Source organism: Pipistrellus hanaki (genome assembly GCF_964339955.1).
Source record: "Pipistrellus hanaki genome assembly, chromosome: 13".
Classification (NCBI taxonomy): Eukaryota; Metazoa; Chordata; class Mammalia; order Chiroptera; family Vespertilionidae; genus Pipistrellus; species Pipistrellus hanaki.
This window is the reverse complement of record NC_140515.1, coordinates 40,864,805-40,880,717: the sequence shown is the minus strand read 5'-3', so window position 1 is coordinate 40,880,717 and position 15,913 is coordinate 40,864,805. Positions and strand designations below refer to the sequence as shown.

The 15,913-nt window shown below is 36.2% G+C and overlaps 1 protein-coding gene across 1 annotated transcript in view; it reads right to left on the bottom strand.

Annotated features, from left to right (window-relative positions):
• The window catches only part of KCNH8 (potassium voltage-gated channel subfamily H member 8), a gene marked incomplete at its 5' end in the record, with an annotated part of 269,106 nt that overhangs the window by 53,768 nt on the left and 199,425 nt on the right, over positions 1 to 15,913 (bottom strand). Inside the window, 2 exons of the mRNA XM_084903270.1 lie at positions 453 to 652; positions 7,580 to 7,783. Coding sequence (XP_084759396.1) covers positions 453 to 652; positions 7,580 to 7,783 — 404 coding nt within the window. The remainder of the gene's footprint in view (positions 1 to 452; positions 653 to 7,579; positions 7,784 to 15,913) is intronic.

Sequence of the window (15,913 nt, the reverse complement as noted above, 5' to 3'; positions counted from 1 at the left end):
CAAACATTCATTTAATTAATCTAATACAGGGTGGAATAGGTTTACAGTTGGGAGTATATAAAATACAAAGTTTATTATGTACTATTTATTAATTATTATATTATTTTTTATATAAACAACTTCAAACCTACTTTTGTCCCACCCTGTATTCCAAATTACACCATTCAACTGCCATAAGAATTGGTTCCTTTCAAAGCAGGTTAAAAAGAATGAAAATAAATCCACCTTGTTGACTAAACTAGCAAATTAATATAAGTCACTGGTCAATCTAAAATAGCATCATGGAAACATAAGCCAAGGCAGATGGAAGAAGATGGATTGGGTTTTTAGAGGATTTAAAAAATAAAGAGATAAAGAAGTTGGTAGGTGTGTCTTTCACTTCTGAGACCTAGCCGAGAGCACCTTGCCTTTTCCTTCTGCCTGAAAATGTCAACATGAGAAATGAACATTACCTCATTGGAATCTATTCCATTGTTGACTGACCAGGTTGTTTGGAAATATTCGAGCATCCTCTGCTTGAGCTGCTGGGGCAGGTGATGGACACGTATGAAGTCCTTCAGATCCTTAGTTCTAGTGTGATAGAGGGACCATCTGGAGTACATCCTCTGTATGATCGCCGTCACATTTCCAAACACCAAGGCATGCATCAAGGCTGAAGAGAAAAATGCCACATAGAAAGGGAGATAAATATGGAGGAGGAGCTAATCCCTTACGTCTATATTTACTGTTTGTATATCCTATGTTAGAGCAGAGTTTGCTTATGTGGCCACATTGATACAGCCTTTTGATACAAACATATTGGTCATGAGGTGCATCCTGATGCAGTCATTTTGATTCTATATGGCTTGATCAGACTAAAAGTATTAAAAAAAATAATATGAAAAATAAGCCAAAACCGGTTTGGCTCAGTGGATAGAGCGTCAATCTGCAGACTGAAAGGTCCCGGGTTTGATTCCGGTCAAGGGCATGTACCTTGGTTGTGATCGATAATTTTCTCTCCTTGATGTTTCTAACTCTCTATCTCTCTCTTTTTCTCTCTGTAAAAAATCAATAAAATATATTAAAAAAAACACAAATAACAACAACAAAAAACGCACTGCAACATCTCTGAAGACTGAATGATTAAAAAAAAAAGAAGAAGAAAGAAAGAAAAAGAAAGAGAAAAATAAGCCCCTTTGACCCACACTTCATCTGTTATCTGCCATTCTGGCTGTGACATATATTTTATTTTGTACTTGATTCACATCTGTATTACTTTAGTTATGTATAGTGTAATAACTATGATGGAAGTTTAATAATTCATAAAATTAGCTTTAAAGTTATAGTTTAATAGTTCTTTATTGTAATAACAAACACACTTAAAAAATAAGTCTATTTATACTCTTTCTAAATTTTCAAAAAATGGAATGCCTTCCAACAGGCCATAAAAGTATCATGAAAAGTGTTTTATCACTTAACAATTTACTGTGGAATGGTTCTTAGTGAATCCTAAATAGAGTTTTATTCCATATGGTTTTAGAAACACAAGAGTTTTGATGCTTAAATATTTTACTTGAAAGAAGAAACTCCTATTTATGATAAATACTCAGTAAAGAAAAGAACTGATTCTGTTCCAAGTCAAAGAAATCAAACACCGATTTCAGGCTCTGTTAATACTTACGAGCTAAGGGTTTGGAAGCCCTGCCATCTGTAAAAATATGTAATTGTCTTTTATGGAGATTAAACTGAATACTGAGAACAACTTTATTTCATTTATTTTAACATTGCTTTCCTTAATTATGTGTATGATTTTAACTTTGCTTTGCTTAATTATAATGTGTGTAAAGCACTTAAAGTAAAAGAAGTAATATGTTCAGATCATTTAGCATCTTAATTGTACACTATCAATAAAATGAATTACTGGATTAATTGTAGCATTCATAAGTGTTGTGGGTAAGTACTCGTCTGAGTCACCATAATTTCAAAGTCTCATTTCAACGTAGAAAAATGCTTCTAATTTAAGTAGTTAAAAAAGAAAACCCTAGCTCTCAGTTTTTCAGTTTCCAAAGTTATTATTGCCTCTTTGTCACTGGTTATAATTTTCACATTGGCAAAGAGTGTGTGAAAGTGTCAGGCCAAATCATTCCATCTGCTATGAAAGTTTGACTCGAACTAACTTCTCTATCCAGGTCAGTTTGGGAAAGATTTTCTTTTTACTCCTGGCAGAGTTGATGCATATGATTCTTTAAGTAGGATGCTAGGCCTGCTGCTGAGTCTGTGGGAGGCTCTTTTTCTTTTTGTAGGAGTTTTACATAAAATGTATTTTATAAAATCTCATCTTAATAGCAGGTCTTTGAAGGAACCCCATTAATTGGGATCATGAAGATTCTTCTCTCTTTTTCTCTGTTCCTTCCCCCAGCTGCTCTCCCTTTCCCCATTTGTTCCCTTCGTCTTCTTCCCTTATTTCTTTCTACTTCTCTGGATTTGGGGCAATATTGCTTTCCTGAGGTATAATGTCATTGCTGATTTTATTTTATTTTTCCCCCCTCTTCACAAATTCTTTACTGAAGCAGAGAAAGGTAACTTTGCAGTGGGAAAAGCCTGACAGACGAATTGTCTAAGTCAATATCGCCAGTAATCAGACATACATATTATTTTCATATTACTCATTGAAAAGGACAGATCATCACTTCTCTGGTATCCTGATAGAAATGCATAACCTGGATTTATTTATGAGAAACCATCAGACAATCCCAAATTGAAGGACCTTCTACAAAAGAACTAGTTTATCATCTTCAAAAGTGTTCAGGTCATGGAAGTCAGGCAAAGACTAAGGAATTGATGTTCTAGAATAGGGGGGGCGAACTCAATCAGAGAAGGGGCCAAAATCTAAAATCCAGCCTAAATCGCGGGCCGAATGGTTTACTGAACAGTCATAAACTGACAATGTCATAAACTGACAGCGGAGTGCAGTGATGACAGCGCGGTGCGGGCCACATTGCAAGGCCTGGCGGGCTGGATTTGGCCCGCGGGCCTTGTGTTTGACACATGTGTTCTAGATTAAAGATACATGATAATTCAATGCAGTGCAGGAAACTGGATTGGATTGGAGGTGAGAGGATAGCTCTAAAGGACACGATTAAAACAACTGGTGAAATTTGCATATATACCCTATAGAATAGTTCAACGCAAACTATTTATAGCCCTTGTTGCTGATTTTTTTTTTAGCCAAATACTTGCCAGTGTCTTCAGATTCTACATGGAACTTGTTTTCTGCTGTTATAAAAAGAGACCAGAGTTCAGCCTTTGGGTAATCTTAGCTGCCCTCCTTTTCTCTCCCACCTACTCATTGCCCTGGAATTTTCCACTCTTTGCTACAAGTACACTGGATTATGGTGGCAGATGGGAGAGAAAACAAGAGTGAGAACAATTTCCTAAATGATGAATTTAAATGGCAATGTAAAGACATCTTAACAACAACCTGAGTTTGTGAACACCATAACCCATATGGGCCCAATAAAACGATTTCAGGATGAGCATATATAGGATGAGCCGACTTGAGGAAAGCCTTGACTTAAGAGTTTCACTCTACTTTATTCGTAGCAACAATGCCTCATCTCAACTGGACAAGTTCTCAGTGATGAGTCATCTTCACTAAGAAGCTTTATCTAACCTCAGAGGTTGAGTCAATGGTCTCATTGATTGGGGCTAACTTATTTTATGACTATTAGGCAACCATTACTAAGTATAATGAAAGGACTTTTAAAGGCATGGAAAAATGTTCTCCATATATTTTGTTTGGTGGCAAACATGCATAATTGAGATAAATGTCTGAGAAAATAGAGGCATCCTAATATATAAAAATGTCTGAGAAAATAGAGGCGTCCTAATATATAAAAATATATAAAAATCCAAATATATAAAAAATATGAATATTCTCTGCCATCCCAGTTTCTCTGTAGATACTTACATAATTTCAATTAATAAATTTTATAAACCCTCTTCTAGATAGCTACACAAGTGGAGTTCTATTTTAAAGCTGCTTTTACAATTTTTATGCATTTTTGGATTGTCTGCTCTTTTCTTGTTGACTTGCAAAAGTTCTCTAATGTGATAGCTAAGATATAAGATTCCTGTCAGATGTTTGCAAATATCATCCATCCAGTGGTTTGCCTCTTCACACTCTTACTAAAGTGTTTTGATAAACAGAAGTTCAATTTAGCAATCTTTCTCTTATGATTAAGGGCTTTTTGTATCATAATTTTTTTTGTATCATAAATAATTTTGTATCATAAATAATTTTTATGACTTTGTCAAATCCAAAGTCATAAAAATTATTCTCTTAAGTTTAAGAAACCTTATTGTTTTCTCTTTTACATTTAGATAAAAACTTATCTGGACATAATTTTATAGTACAGGTTTTAGAGTTTCATGTAAATTTGACCCAGTAACATTCCTTGAGAGTATCATCATTTCCCCTTTCCATTGCAGTGTCTCCTGTGCTATAAATAAAGCATGGGCCTGTTTCTACACTATCTTGTATTCCACTGGCCTATTTGTCAATTCCTGAGCCAACACCATATGTTGTTTATTACTGTAACTTTCTAATAGATCTTGATATCTGTAGCACAGATCTTCATTTGTTCTTTATAATTGTGTTGACTAATTTTAGCTTTGCATTACTACTGATTTTTAGGAACAGCTTGTCACTGTTCATACACACACACACACACACATATATATATATATATATTATATATATATATATATATATATATATATATATATATATATACACTCATATATACAAACACACATTTCCTGAGATCTTTATTGGGATTGCAGTGAATCTTTAGATTAATTGGGTACAACTAGTATCTTTGTAATATTGAGTCTTAAAGCTATCACCATTGCATATCCTCCCATTATTTTATACCATTTATAAATTTTCTCATTAATGTTTTGTAGTTTCCTATGTAGGTAGTATTGCACATTTTAAGCATTTATTCCTACTTTGATTTTTTATAATCCTTTAAAATCTTATAACTATTAGTTTTGCCACTTACAATTGAGCACTGGTTTTGCACCCGGATAATTTGTTCAATAAGCGTTTAACAAATGACAAAGTGGGGTTATCCAATTATTCCCCATATCTTTAGGCTTTGTGGTCAGCATAGCGCCTGTTTTTAGTGAACAGCAGGAATACTTTATCCCTTAACAATTTATGACTCAAAGTCACTCACAATAAGGTAGGTGGATCAATAGAGAATAACTTTAATTATTTAACAGGTCCTTTGAATGTCAAATTAGTAGGTTAAGCCTTAAGCATTTGAGCATTTCCCAAAATTTCCACCAGGAATAGAAGAAACATGGGCAAATATTGAATAAATATAGACTGTGTTTATTTGAAAAATGATTGTCATTTTTCTAGGCTGAAAGATGGGCCATGAAGCATGGCAATTATGAATGTCGTAATGCTGGGTATTAAACAGCCGCCAGCGGGTCTGGCACAGGGTAGCTCTTCAGAAAATGAGAATTCCTGTTCTCTGCTCCCCAGACTATTACTACCACACATCAGTCAAGAGCCTGTGACAATCACTGCGGTCTCAAAATGCTACTTCAGCAAGTACTGCCTTTCCAGGAAATTCTTCTGATCCATGGCCCTCGTTTCTCACTGCTTCTGAACTTCCTAAGTGATTTGGCACTTAGCAATCACTGCCTGGTATCCTTAACATTCTTTCCACAGCCCAGTTGGCATGGCCCAGGAGGTCATGGTTCAATTCCCAGTCAGGGCACATGCCTGGGTTGTGGGCTTGATCCCTAGTGTGGGGCACATAGGAGGCAGCTGATTAATGATTCTTTCTCACCATTGATGTTTCTATCTCTTTCTCCCTCTCTTTCCTCTCTGAATAAATAAAAATATATTTAAAAAAAACCCCAAAACTCTTTCTACACATAAAAAAACCCCCAAAACTCTTTCTACACATTTCAGCCTCTCTCTTCCAAACTGGATCATAAGATTCTTGAAGGGTCTGTTTTATGCATTTTTTATTTCACCATAAGTTGGATCACTCTATTTAGAATAAGGAAGCTGGTAGGAGCCATCCTTGATTATAAGGTTCAAAACGCAAAGTGAAAAATGGGATTAAAGCCAGGAAGAGAATATAAATTAACAGGCTTTGGGGAGAATACTGTGGGACAATACATAGTAATAGAACACTGGTCTAAGAGGATTGCTTGCTTCTTCTAGATAGACATCCACATCTCCTACTGCTCTGTGACAGCAGTCTTATAATTCAGTTATTTTCCATTTATGTATTTAAAGACACAGATAAGTATTCTTCTGGGTTCACACACCTTGCCTTTGTTACTTACTGGTTGAAAAGCATTGGGAAAGTTACTTTATTTCTCCAAGCTTTGTCATCTGAAAAATTGTGGATAATAAGAGTATCACTCCTGTATTATTTAGGAGGTTCAGAAAAGAGAATGATACTGAATACTTCAACAAGAGGGAATTTACTGTAGAGAGGTTGTGTTCCCTGGTGTTGAAAGGCTGAATGAGCAAAAAGAGTGGAGGGGAAACATGGCTATAACTGAAGAACGGGGCGTCTGACCTTGGAGCTGGGTAAACAAACGGATCAAATGGGGTCATTGGAATGTAGAAGCCCAGAGGAAGAACTGTGAGGAGCCACAAGAACCAGGGCTCTGACTTTGGATGTCGGGGCACTCCCACCAGATGCCGGGGTCTCTGAGAAGGCCCAATGACACGGGGGTGGGGGAGTATTTGAAAAGGCGTATGGTTGGAAACTTTCGCTGCTGATTGAGAGACCTTCCACCAGGTTCATCATACACATCAGAATCCAGAGGCCCCTTCTCCCTTCCTCCTGCTTTTCAGTCTCCCTCTGGCTCCCCCTACTGGCAGAAGTAACTAAAATTGGCTGGCAAAGAAGGATGAAGTTTGAGTCCAAATCCCAGCATACAAAGCAGAGTACAGAAAGTACATTCTGTTGCACCTACTGTTTATTTCATAAATGGGATAATAATAGTGCTCAACCCTTAGATTTGCCTTAATAACTACTTAGCATATGTGGTTGAAGCATTTAGCACAGAGAATGCAGCACAGAAACAATAAATGTTAACTAATTATTATTACATTGGTGTTTTTCATGTTGTTTTTATTTTTAGTTAAGTGATCTACCAAACATCCTTAACTTATTCTATTAGTATTAATAAAATTTTATAAGATGGATCTGTTTGGGACTATAAAATGGAGTTCCCTGTAATTTAAACTTAGGTCATTCACAAACACAGGGGGTAAAGAGCATGGAGAAAACAGAGTGCCTGCCCTTCTGAAATCAGCATCAGGTACATGGTTTCTTCTTCATTTTGCCCAGAAAATGGAACTCTTTGACATCACAGACTTTCATTGCTAATCTCTACGTGTATTATTAATGTTTGTCACTGATTGCTTAAATAGTGACATTTAATTGCTTTTAGACTCTCCCGATGTGAACCAAGATATTTCTTTGTGTTTTAGGACAGAGCAGCAGTTTGGCGGACACTCATTGATTCCTTGGCCTAAACGAAGAGTTTCCCTTACCACCGATCAGCATGGTGCAGATGGAGAAGATCTTTTCTGCATCGGTATTGGCAGAGACGTTCCCGAACCCAACGCTGGTGAGGCTGCTGAGCGTGAAGTACAGGGCTGCAATATAGGCACTTCGGATCGACGGGCCCCCCAACGTGTTGTTGCCGTTGCCATAGTACGGAGACTCCAGTCTCTTTCCCAACTCATGGAGCCAGCCTGCAACAGAAGAAACAATGAGAACTGAAACTCAAAAGGTAAAGTGTCAGTATTAACACCTGGCCTAATGATAATGAACATTTAGGGGATGCACGGATTTGCTGAGGAGAAGGAAGTTAAAGGTAAGGAATTAGATTTCATTGCTATAACAGCAAAAACATCACTTTATTAAACTGTTATATGTAATAAAGCAGAGAAATACGCATTCAAGAGTGGATCCATGGTCAAAGCTAAACAGGTGACTTTAATGTAAGAGACGATCTGTGGAGACTGCAAATAGCATTGCTACTCTCAGTAACTGTTGTATATTTCACTAGTGTTAAAGCTAATTTCTCAATTGGAATTTTAAGAGACAAGAAGGTCAAGTACGTGCTTTTTCAAAATTTTAAAATTTTATTAAATTTATTGGTGTGACATCAGTTAATACAACCATATAGGTTTCAGAAGTACAGCTCAATAATATAATGTCTGCATATTGCATCATGTGCTTCACACCCAAAGTCTCTTTTTGTTCCCATTTATTCCCCCTTTGCTCACTTTCACCTACCCCACACTCTTTCTCTCTGGCTATCACCATACTTTTGTCTCAGTCACTGTGTCATTCATATATATGTGTGTCTGTGTGTGTGTGTGTGTGTGTATGTATATAATATTATAATTTTTTGCTTAGTTCCTTCACCATTTTTTCACCCAGCCCTCCAACCACCCTCCCCTATGACAGCCACCAACCTGTTCTGTTTTATTTAAACTATTTTGTTGATTAGATTCCACATGCAAATGAGATCATATGATATTTGTCTTTCTTTGACTGGCTTATTTCACTTAGCATAATGATTTCCAGGTCCATCCATGCTGTTGCAAAAGGTAAGATTTTCTTTTTTATGGCTGAGTAGCATTCCGTAGTGTAAATGTACCACAGCTTTTTTATCCACTCATCTACTGATGGGCACTTGGCCTGCTTCCAAATCTTCGCTATTGTAAATAGTGTTTCAATGAACATAGGGGCGCATACATTCTTTTCAATCAGTGTTTGAGTTTCTTCAGATATACTAGTATTCCCAGAAGTGAAATTGTTGAGTCTGAAGGCAGTTTCAGTTTTAATTTTTGAGGTAACTCCATACTGCTTTCACAGTGGCTGGGCCATCTGTATTCCCACCAGCAACACACAGGGTTCTCTTTTATCCAATATTTATTGTTTGTTAATTTATTGCTGATAGCCATTCTGACAGGTGTGAGGTGGTATCTCATTGTGGTTTTTAATTTGCATTTCTCTGATGATTAGTGACATTGAGCATCTTTTCTTATGTCAATTGGCCATCTGTCTGTCCTTTTTGGAGAAGTGTCTATTTAGATCCTTTGCCCATTTTTAAATTGGATTTTTTTTTTTTGGTGTTGAGTTGTTTAAGTTCTTTATGAATTTTGGATATTAATCCCCTTATAAGATATAGCATTGGCAAATATGTCCTCCTATTCTGTGGGTTGTCTTTTCATTTTGTTGATGGTTTCCTTTGCTGTGAAAAAAAACTTTTTAGTTTGATATAGTTCCATTGTTTGTTTATTTTTGTTTGGGCTGATATGTAGTTGTCTTACAAGTGTCAGCTCATGTTAACCTTTCTAAGGAAGCCTTTTCTGCAATTTCATCCTACTGTTTGGGGGTAGATAGGAAAACTGCACAAATAAGAGGCACCTATATAGTACTGGATGCCTCTCCCTACATCTGGGTGTATGTGTCAAAATCTGTCAAATTGAATGATTTAAATATGTGCAGTTTATTGCATGTAAATTATAGTGTCATAAATCTGTAAAAAGCTACATTAATAAAGGTGGGAAATAGTAAGTATGATATTAATAATAGAATGTAAACACAACACAAATATTACTTTATAATTAGGAATATTTTGCCTTCTAAGATTTTATATTTTATAGTACTCTTACTCTTCTTTTCTCTTTCTGTATGTGTATGTTACAAAACACTATGACATTTCAGCTCTATCTATAGGATTCATAAGACTTTTGTTAAAGGATGCTACTCACTGACCACTACTTTCTTATAAACCCTTCATTTAATGGATGCCCAAGAAGAGATGAAGTCATTACACTTATTCAGTAGTAATAATGTTGTCATTATCAACTAAAGGTAGAAATTATGGAACTGGTAATTAAAATGCAAATTTGAAACACTAGGAATTTCTTGAGACCAAGGAAAAATGCTTGTACTGTGTCCTATTCATCCTGCATCCCCAGAGAAGTGATTCTCAGCCTTAATCTTGCCTTAGAAACATCTAATGGGCTTGTTGAACAGAGCCAGCTAGCCAGGTCCCATGCCTGGAGTTTCTGGCCCAGTACATGGGGAGGGTGGGGAGATGGGCTGAGAATTTCCCACATGATGTTGATTTTGCAGATTTAGGAGATCACGTGTCAAAAACTACTGCTCTAGAACAATGGTTCTCAGTATTGACTGCAGCTAGAACAGCTTTAAAAAAAATCCACTGCTCAAGTGCCACCTCTATTAATTGAATAAAAATTCCCAGTGGCCTACACTTTTCTTCTTCTTTTTTAAGTTCCCCAATACACTCTGGGTCTTTTTCTTAGAACATGAAGAGAGAATTTAGAACCTCTATTCCAGTACTCAGTAAAACGCCTGACAAGAGTAGAATTTAGTAAATGTTATTTTTAAAAGTGAAAGAATTAATGAATGGATAAAATGGTTCTTGCCCTCTGTGTAGTGCAAGTAATAGGACAATATTGATGTAATGTAGCAACACATGTGGATTTTTAAATTTGTACTAGATTTATTCATAAAGTATAATGACTATATGTTTGGATGATAGAGAAAAATTATAAAATGTTCAGTTATACATTATAAAAGATAAAGCCATTAGTAACCCATGACCATTTATGTTGACTGTTAATGTTTTATGAAAGGATAAAGTCTAGATTCAAATACAGATTTACATATGGACACTTCCACTTATAGGATGTAGGACTGTCTAACTTCTTTTAGTTTCATTTTTCTCATTTGTACAGAGTCACTATTTAAACCACTGTTACTGGCAGAGGTTTAGTGCATGATATCTCTCTTCCTCCTTTCTTCTGATACTTAAATTAGAACAGAGAAAGCACCGATTTCAGAAAGGCAAGAGAAAATATGAGACTAGCAGTGCATTAGAATGGAAAAAGAAGGTGCTGACTAAATGTAATGTATTTGGTAGAACCTCGGGGTGGCATGTGATACAAGCTGGCATATCTAACTAATAGAAATGAGAGGGAGAAAATCCAGGTGACAGCAGTTCTTAAAATTTGGAAAATTTTACGCCCATTGGTGAATCTGAAGAAAACCTGGTCTTTTTCTTAGGACAAAGTACATGGGACAACACAGGCATGATTTTGTGTATTTTTCAAGGCCTCTTGAAGTCCTTTCATAAATGTCTTGACCAAAGATTCAGAGTAGAAAGCTCTGCTCTAGAATTTTAAGTGAGGGGATGGAGGAAGTGATAAAGTGTGATTTGGTAACTTAGTTTAATCTTTTATGGAAAAAGATTTGGAAATAAAGGCAACAGTCAAGATTAAAGAGAGATCACAAAAGCAAATCAACGGTGTGCATTAAAAGCATTACTGAGATATAGATGTGTATACATGCACTGTGGGAAGAAAGACGAGACACAGGTAAAATCAAGAAGCAGAGATGACATCTGAATATATCATTGTACTCAGGATGGAGATTTCTGCAGAGCAGTGCTCTTCTATGCACTTGACCTAAGCATTGTCAAGTATGGACAACTGTGGGATGCCGAATGGCTGTGCATTGGCTATTTCTCATGTGTCTTTTGAGTTGTGCTCTAGAAGGGTGTCACATTTCTGCTAGACAAAGAAGTGATTAGAGGAGCTGTCTCTTTGTCCCATATTGGTCATTCCTGCTAATCAGTGGGTAGCCTGAGCAGCTGAAAAATGTTATTTTGCCCAGAGAGTAAATATTGCACGACCTAATTTTTGTTTTAGTTGATGCATAGAGAGGAACAAAACCCCATGATAAAGCCACTGCTTCCTCTCAGTTGAGTCAGCTTTACAATTAGACCATGAATTACCAACTGGACCCATCTATTTTTTTTTTTTTAAAATATATTTTATTGATTTTGTAAAGAGAGGAAGGGAGAGAGATAGAGAGTTAGAAACATCGATGAGAGAGAGTCATCGATCAGCTGCCTCTTGCACACCCCCTACTGGGGATATGCCCGCAACCAAGGTACATGCCCTTGACCGGAATCGAACCCAGGACCTTTCAGTCCCCAAGCCGACGCTCTATCCATTGAGCCAAACTGGTCCCGGCTGGACCCATCTATTGATGTTGAGCTGAATTAAATTGTTCTTACTTCTGGAATCCAAGCTTTTCTCATTTAAATAATAAAATTATTTAGCCAGCACATTTGGTTAAACTCCTTAGTTGGAATAAAAGTGACACATTTAAGAAATTTTTGAATCAAATCAGTTTTTATATAATTTGATCTCCTTAATTAAATAGGATAAGAGTTCATGTTAGGACATACAGATAATATTCTCACTCCTCCATCCCTGTTCATTTACATATCTGTGAAACTGTCTCAGAAGTGATTCAGGGAGCAAAACATAGACAAATAGCAGACCTACTTTTGTTGATATCTTTTATTTCTAGTCAACTGTTCTATTTTTAGAAACATCTTGTTTTTTAAGAATGGTTGCTACTAAACTGTGTTATAACTGATGGAGCAGAGCAATAATGCTGCTAAAAAAATCTGGTGACATGGAAAGGAGGTAACACCCACAAATCCGGGGCCTGGCTCTGTGGGCTAAATAAAACTTCTTCACAGAACAGCTCGTCTGAAATGAGAACACATGTTCCACTGTCACAAGACAACATGTCACTGTACTGTACAAAAGAAGCAATTTAACCAATTTGGAAGTCGCTCTTTTTTTTTTTTTTTTTAAATGCTGAAGAAACTCATCTCTAAATGAAGGGATGTCCTAGAACATCCCTCTGTCTGCTCCTGTTCAAATTTTTTTTTCCTACAGAACATTTTGAAGGAAAAAAAGCACACACAACATAAAGTAGAATCTAAATATACTGAATACACTGCCATCTGAAAAAAAAAAGATATAAAAGAGTCCCATCATTACTAAAATAGATTAAGTGAATAAAAGAGAAGATTTGTGAAATAAATATCAATTTCAAAGATACAATGATTCTTAAATGACCATGTCTAGAAGAGCCTGTATAATTGGCATGATAATTCAATCCATTGCATAGTTATCCTGAGCTCAGTATTTTGCTAAATTACCTACTTTAACTCTAAAATAAGTTGAGTAAAATAAGCCTTATTTTACTCATTAGGCTTCCTACAATAATATACTTACTTTTACTGTGCATGTGTGTGTGTGCCGTTTCTATAGGCATAACCTGCTTTCTACAACAGAAATGTCCCTGAAAAATTTAGTTTGTATTAGCAGTCAGTAAACGAACAGATATTTTAGGATTAATGAAAGAAACAGAAGCAGGTTATTTAGGGAAAGCCCCTGATTGAATCTCTTTGGTCATACAAGATACTTCAGTAATATGAGAAACCATCCGGTAAAATATAAGCTTCTTAAATCAGATGTATATGTGTATATAAAGTCGTGATTGTATGAATAGGGAAAAAGGAAAGCATCAGCACATGCATAATAACATCTATAATTCAAAATAGTGTTTTACTTAATTTGGTATGAATGAACCAAGTTGTCATAGGGTTTAATTAGAAACAAGAATGGAGCCCATGTTAGGGTTTTCTCGTTTAGGTTGGCATACAGATAACACTTTACTGAGTTCTTCCTGTGTTCCAGACTCTCTGTTAGGATGACACATCTTTCATCTCATTTATGTGCACTAACCCTATGGAATAGGTACAATTATCACCCATATTTTAACTCATTACTTCCTTAGTCATTACAACAATTTAGAAATTATCATCCCTGAGAGATTGAATGACTTGTTCACAGTAACAGTGCCAGGATTTGAATTTCGATCTGTATGCTGTTGGAATCCAAGTTCTTGACCGCTATGTCATAGTGCTTCACATGCTAAGCTAATAGACCCCAGGTCGCTGGTGTTGCAGTCTAACTAAATGCCTTTGCAAATGAGGTGCCATTTATTTTTATGGTATACATACTTGGTGAAGAAAGATGCAGTCTTAGCGAAGGCTCCCCAGAAGCAGATGTTGAGACAAGGTTTTAAGTAATTTATGAGTAATTTATTTAAGTAAATATCTTTAGGAGAGAGTGGGGCAAGGACATAGGAAATGGTAGGCAGGCAATGAAGTATGCTTAGTCAGGTTCCCAGTAAAGGAATTGGAACTTTATCCCATTGGGAACCTCTGGGACCAGCAGAGAACATACACCCTTTTGGAGCAGGGGAATCAGTGATTGATTACTGCTTCTAGGAAGTATTGATTTCCCACCAGTGCCATTCCTGCTAGCAGGGGAGCCCTCCACAGCGTGGGACAATGCCTCAGGCATAGACACAGATCTTAAGGCTGAGAATCATACTGATTGAAAGGACATGGTGGAGTACCAACAACATTCGCAACAGCAGCCAAAACTAACCAAATGCCAGGTATTTTGCTAGACTTTCATATAACATTATTTTCATCCAATCCTCACAATAACTCTAGTATTTTTTATTTTGTTTTGTTTAGTTTTAACTGATGGACTCCCACAGAGAGGTTGAGCAGTTTTCTCTCTTCTTTTAGAAGCTATTAGAACTCAGAGGAAAATCCATAACTCTCTAACTTAGACATTCATGATCGTTCTATTATATTACACTGCTGATAAAGTGGTAATCATTTAAAATTATCATTTTAATTGTGCTTATTGAAGCCATTATTAAATAAGTTTGCTTTTCCAGTGCTCACAGATTGCATGAGAGAAAAGAGAAAAACTACCCAAACATAATCCACAATGTAGACATGAGATGACATTAATTAGAATGTGAATATTACTTCAACAACGATTAAGAAGTTTCTAATGTAAATCCTAAAAGCATGGGAAATACTATGGTTAATATTTTCTTCCTCTCCCTCTATAATTCTGAAGAACTGCTTAATCCTCTTGGACTTTATTAAGGTAAGGCATGGAAAAGCACTGTGATTCCTGTGAATCATAAGGCTGGCCAGGCAGTGGGAGACAATGATTGCTGTGGGTGGGGCACACCTTAGGTCTCTTCAGTCTTCGTACCAAGGGGCTGAAGTGTGGACCGCTCAGTTGCAGAAGTGATTGAAAGATTTCAAGATAAGTGTCAGAAGTGTGAGTGTGTGTGCATGTGTGCACGTGTTCGTGTGTGTGTGGCAGGGGGTCGCAATGATGTGGCAATGAAGAACCAAAGCATTTGTGAGGTATTGTATTTACTGTTACTATTACTCAAAAAGAGTTGTAACTCTGAACAAAATATTAAAGATCTTGAGATTTCATCTCTATTTTCTCTTAAAATATCTATACTTTATAGTATTCAAGTAATATACTTATTTCCATTTTTTAAGGTTCACCTAGTGCCTGCCACCTGTTTTTTGTTTTTCTTTGCTTTTTATTTAAATAAACTTTATTTTGAGTTAATTTTAGATTAATGCAAAAATTGCAAAGATACAGAGAATCCCTATATATCTTTCACTCACTCACCACTAATGTTAATATCTTAACATCTGTCAAAACTATGAAATAAACATCGGTACATTACTACAAACTAAACTGAACTATCTATTTTATAATTTAAGAAACAGAATTAAGGAGAAATTTGGAGACTTAGATTCCAAAACCTACTCCCAACCTCCCACCCTGTCCCCATTTTACAGGATCAAGGATAAGAGCTGAAGGGCACAAGGCTGTAGTTGATATTGATTCCACAAGAAGGAGGCATCAGAAAATCTGAAGTCTCATTTGGACAGAAACTTCATTAAAGTTCCTGCTAACTCACACTTTGATTCTCTTAAATTAAGAGGTGTCTTACATTTCTGAAATGGTATAATCTACTTTTGAGGCAAAAGTCTGAAGCAAAAAAAAAAAAGTCATAAAATAGTAGAGATTGGACTTTGAGTAGGAAATAGGGGTCCTAACATTAAGTAGATGTAG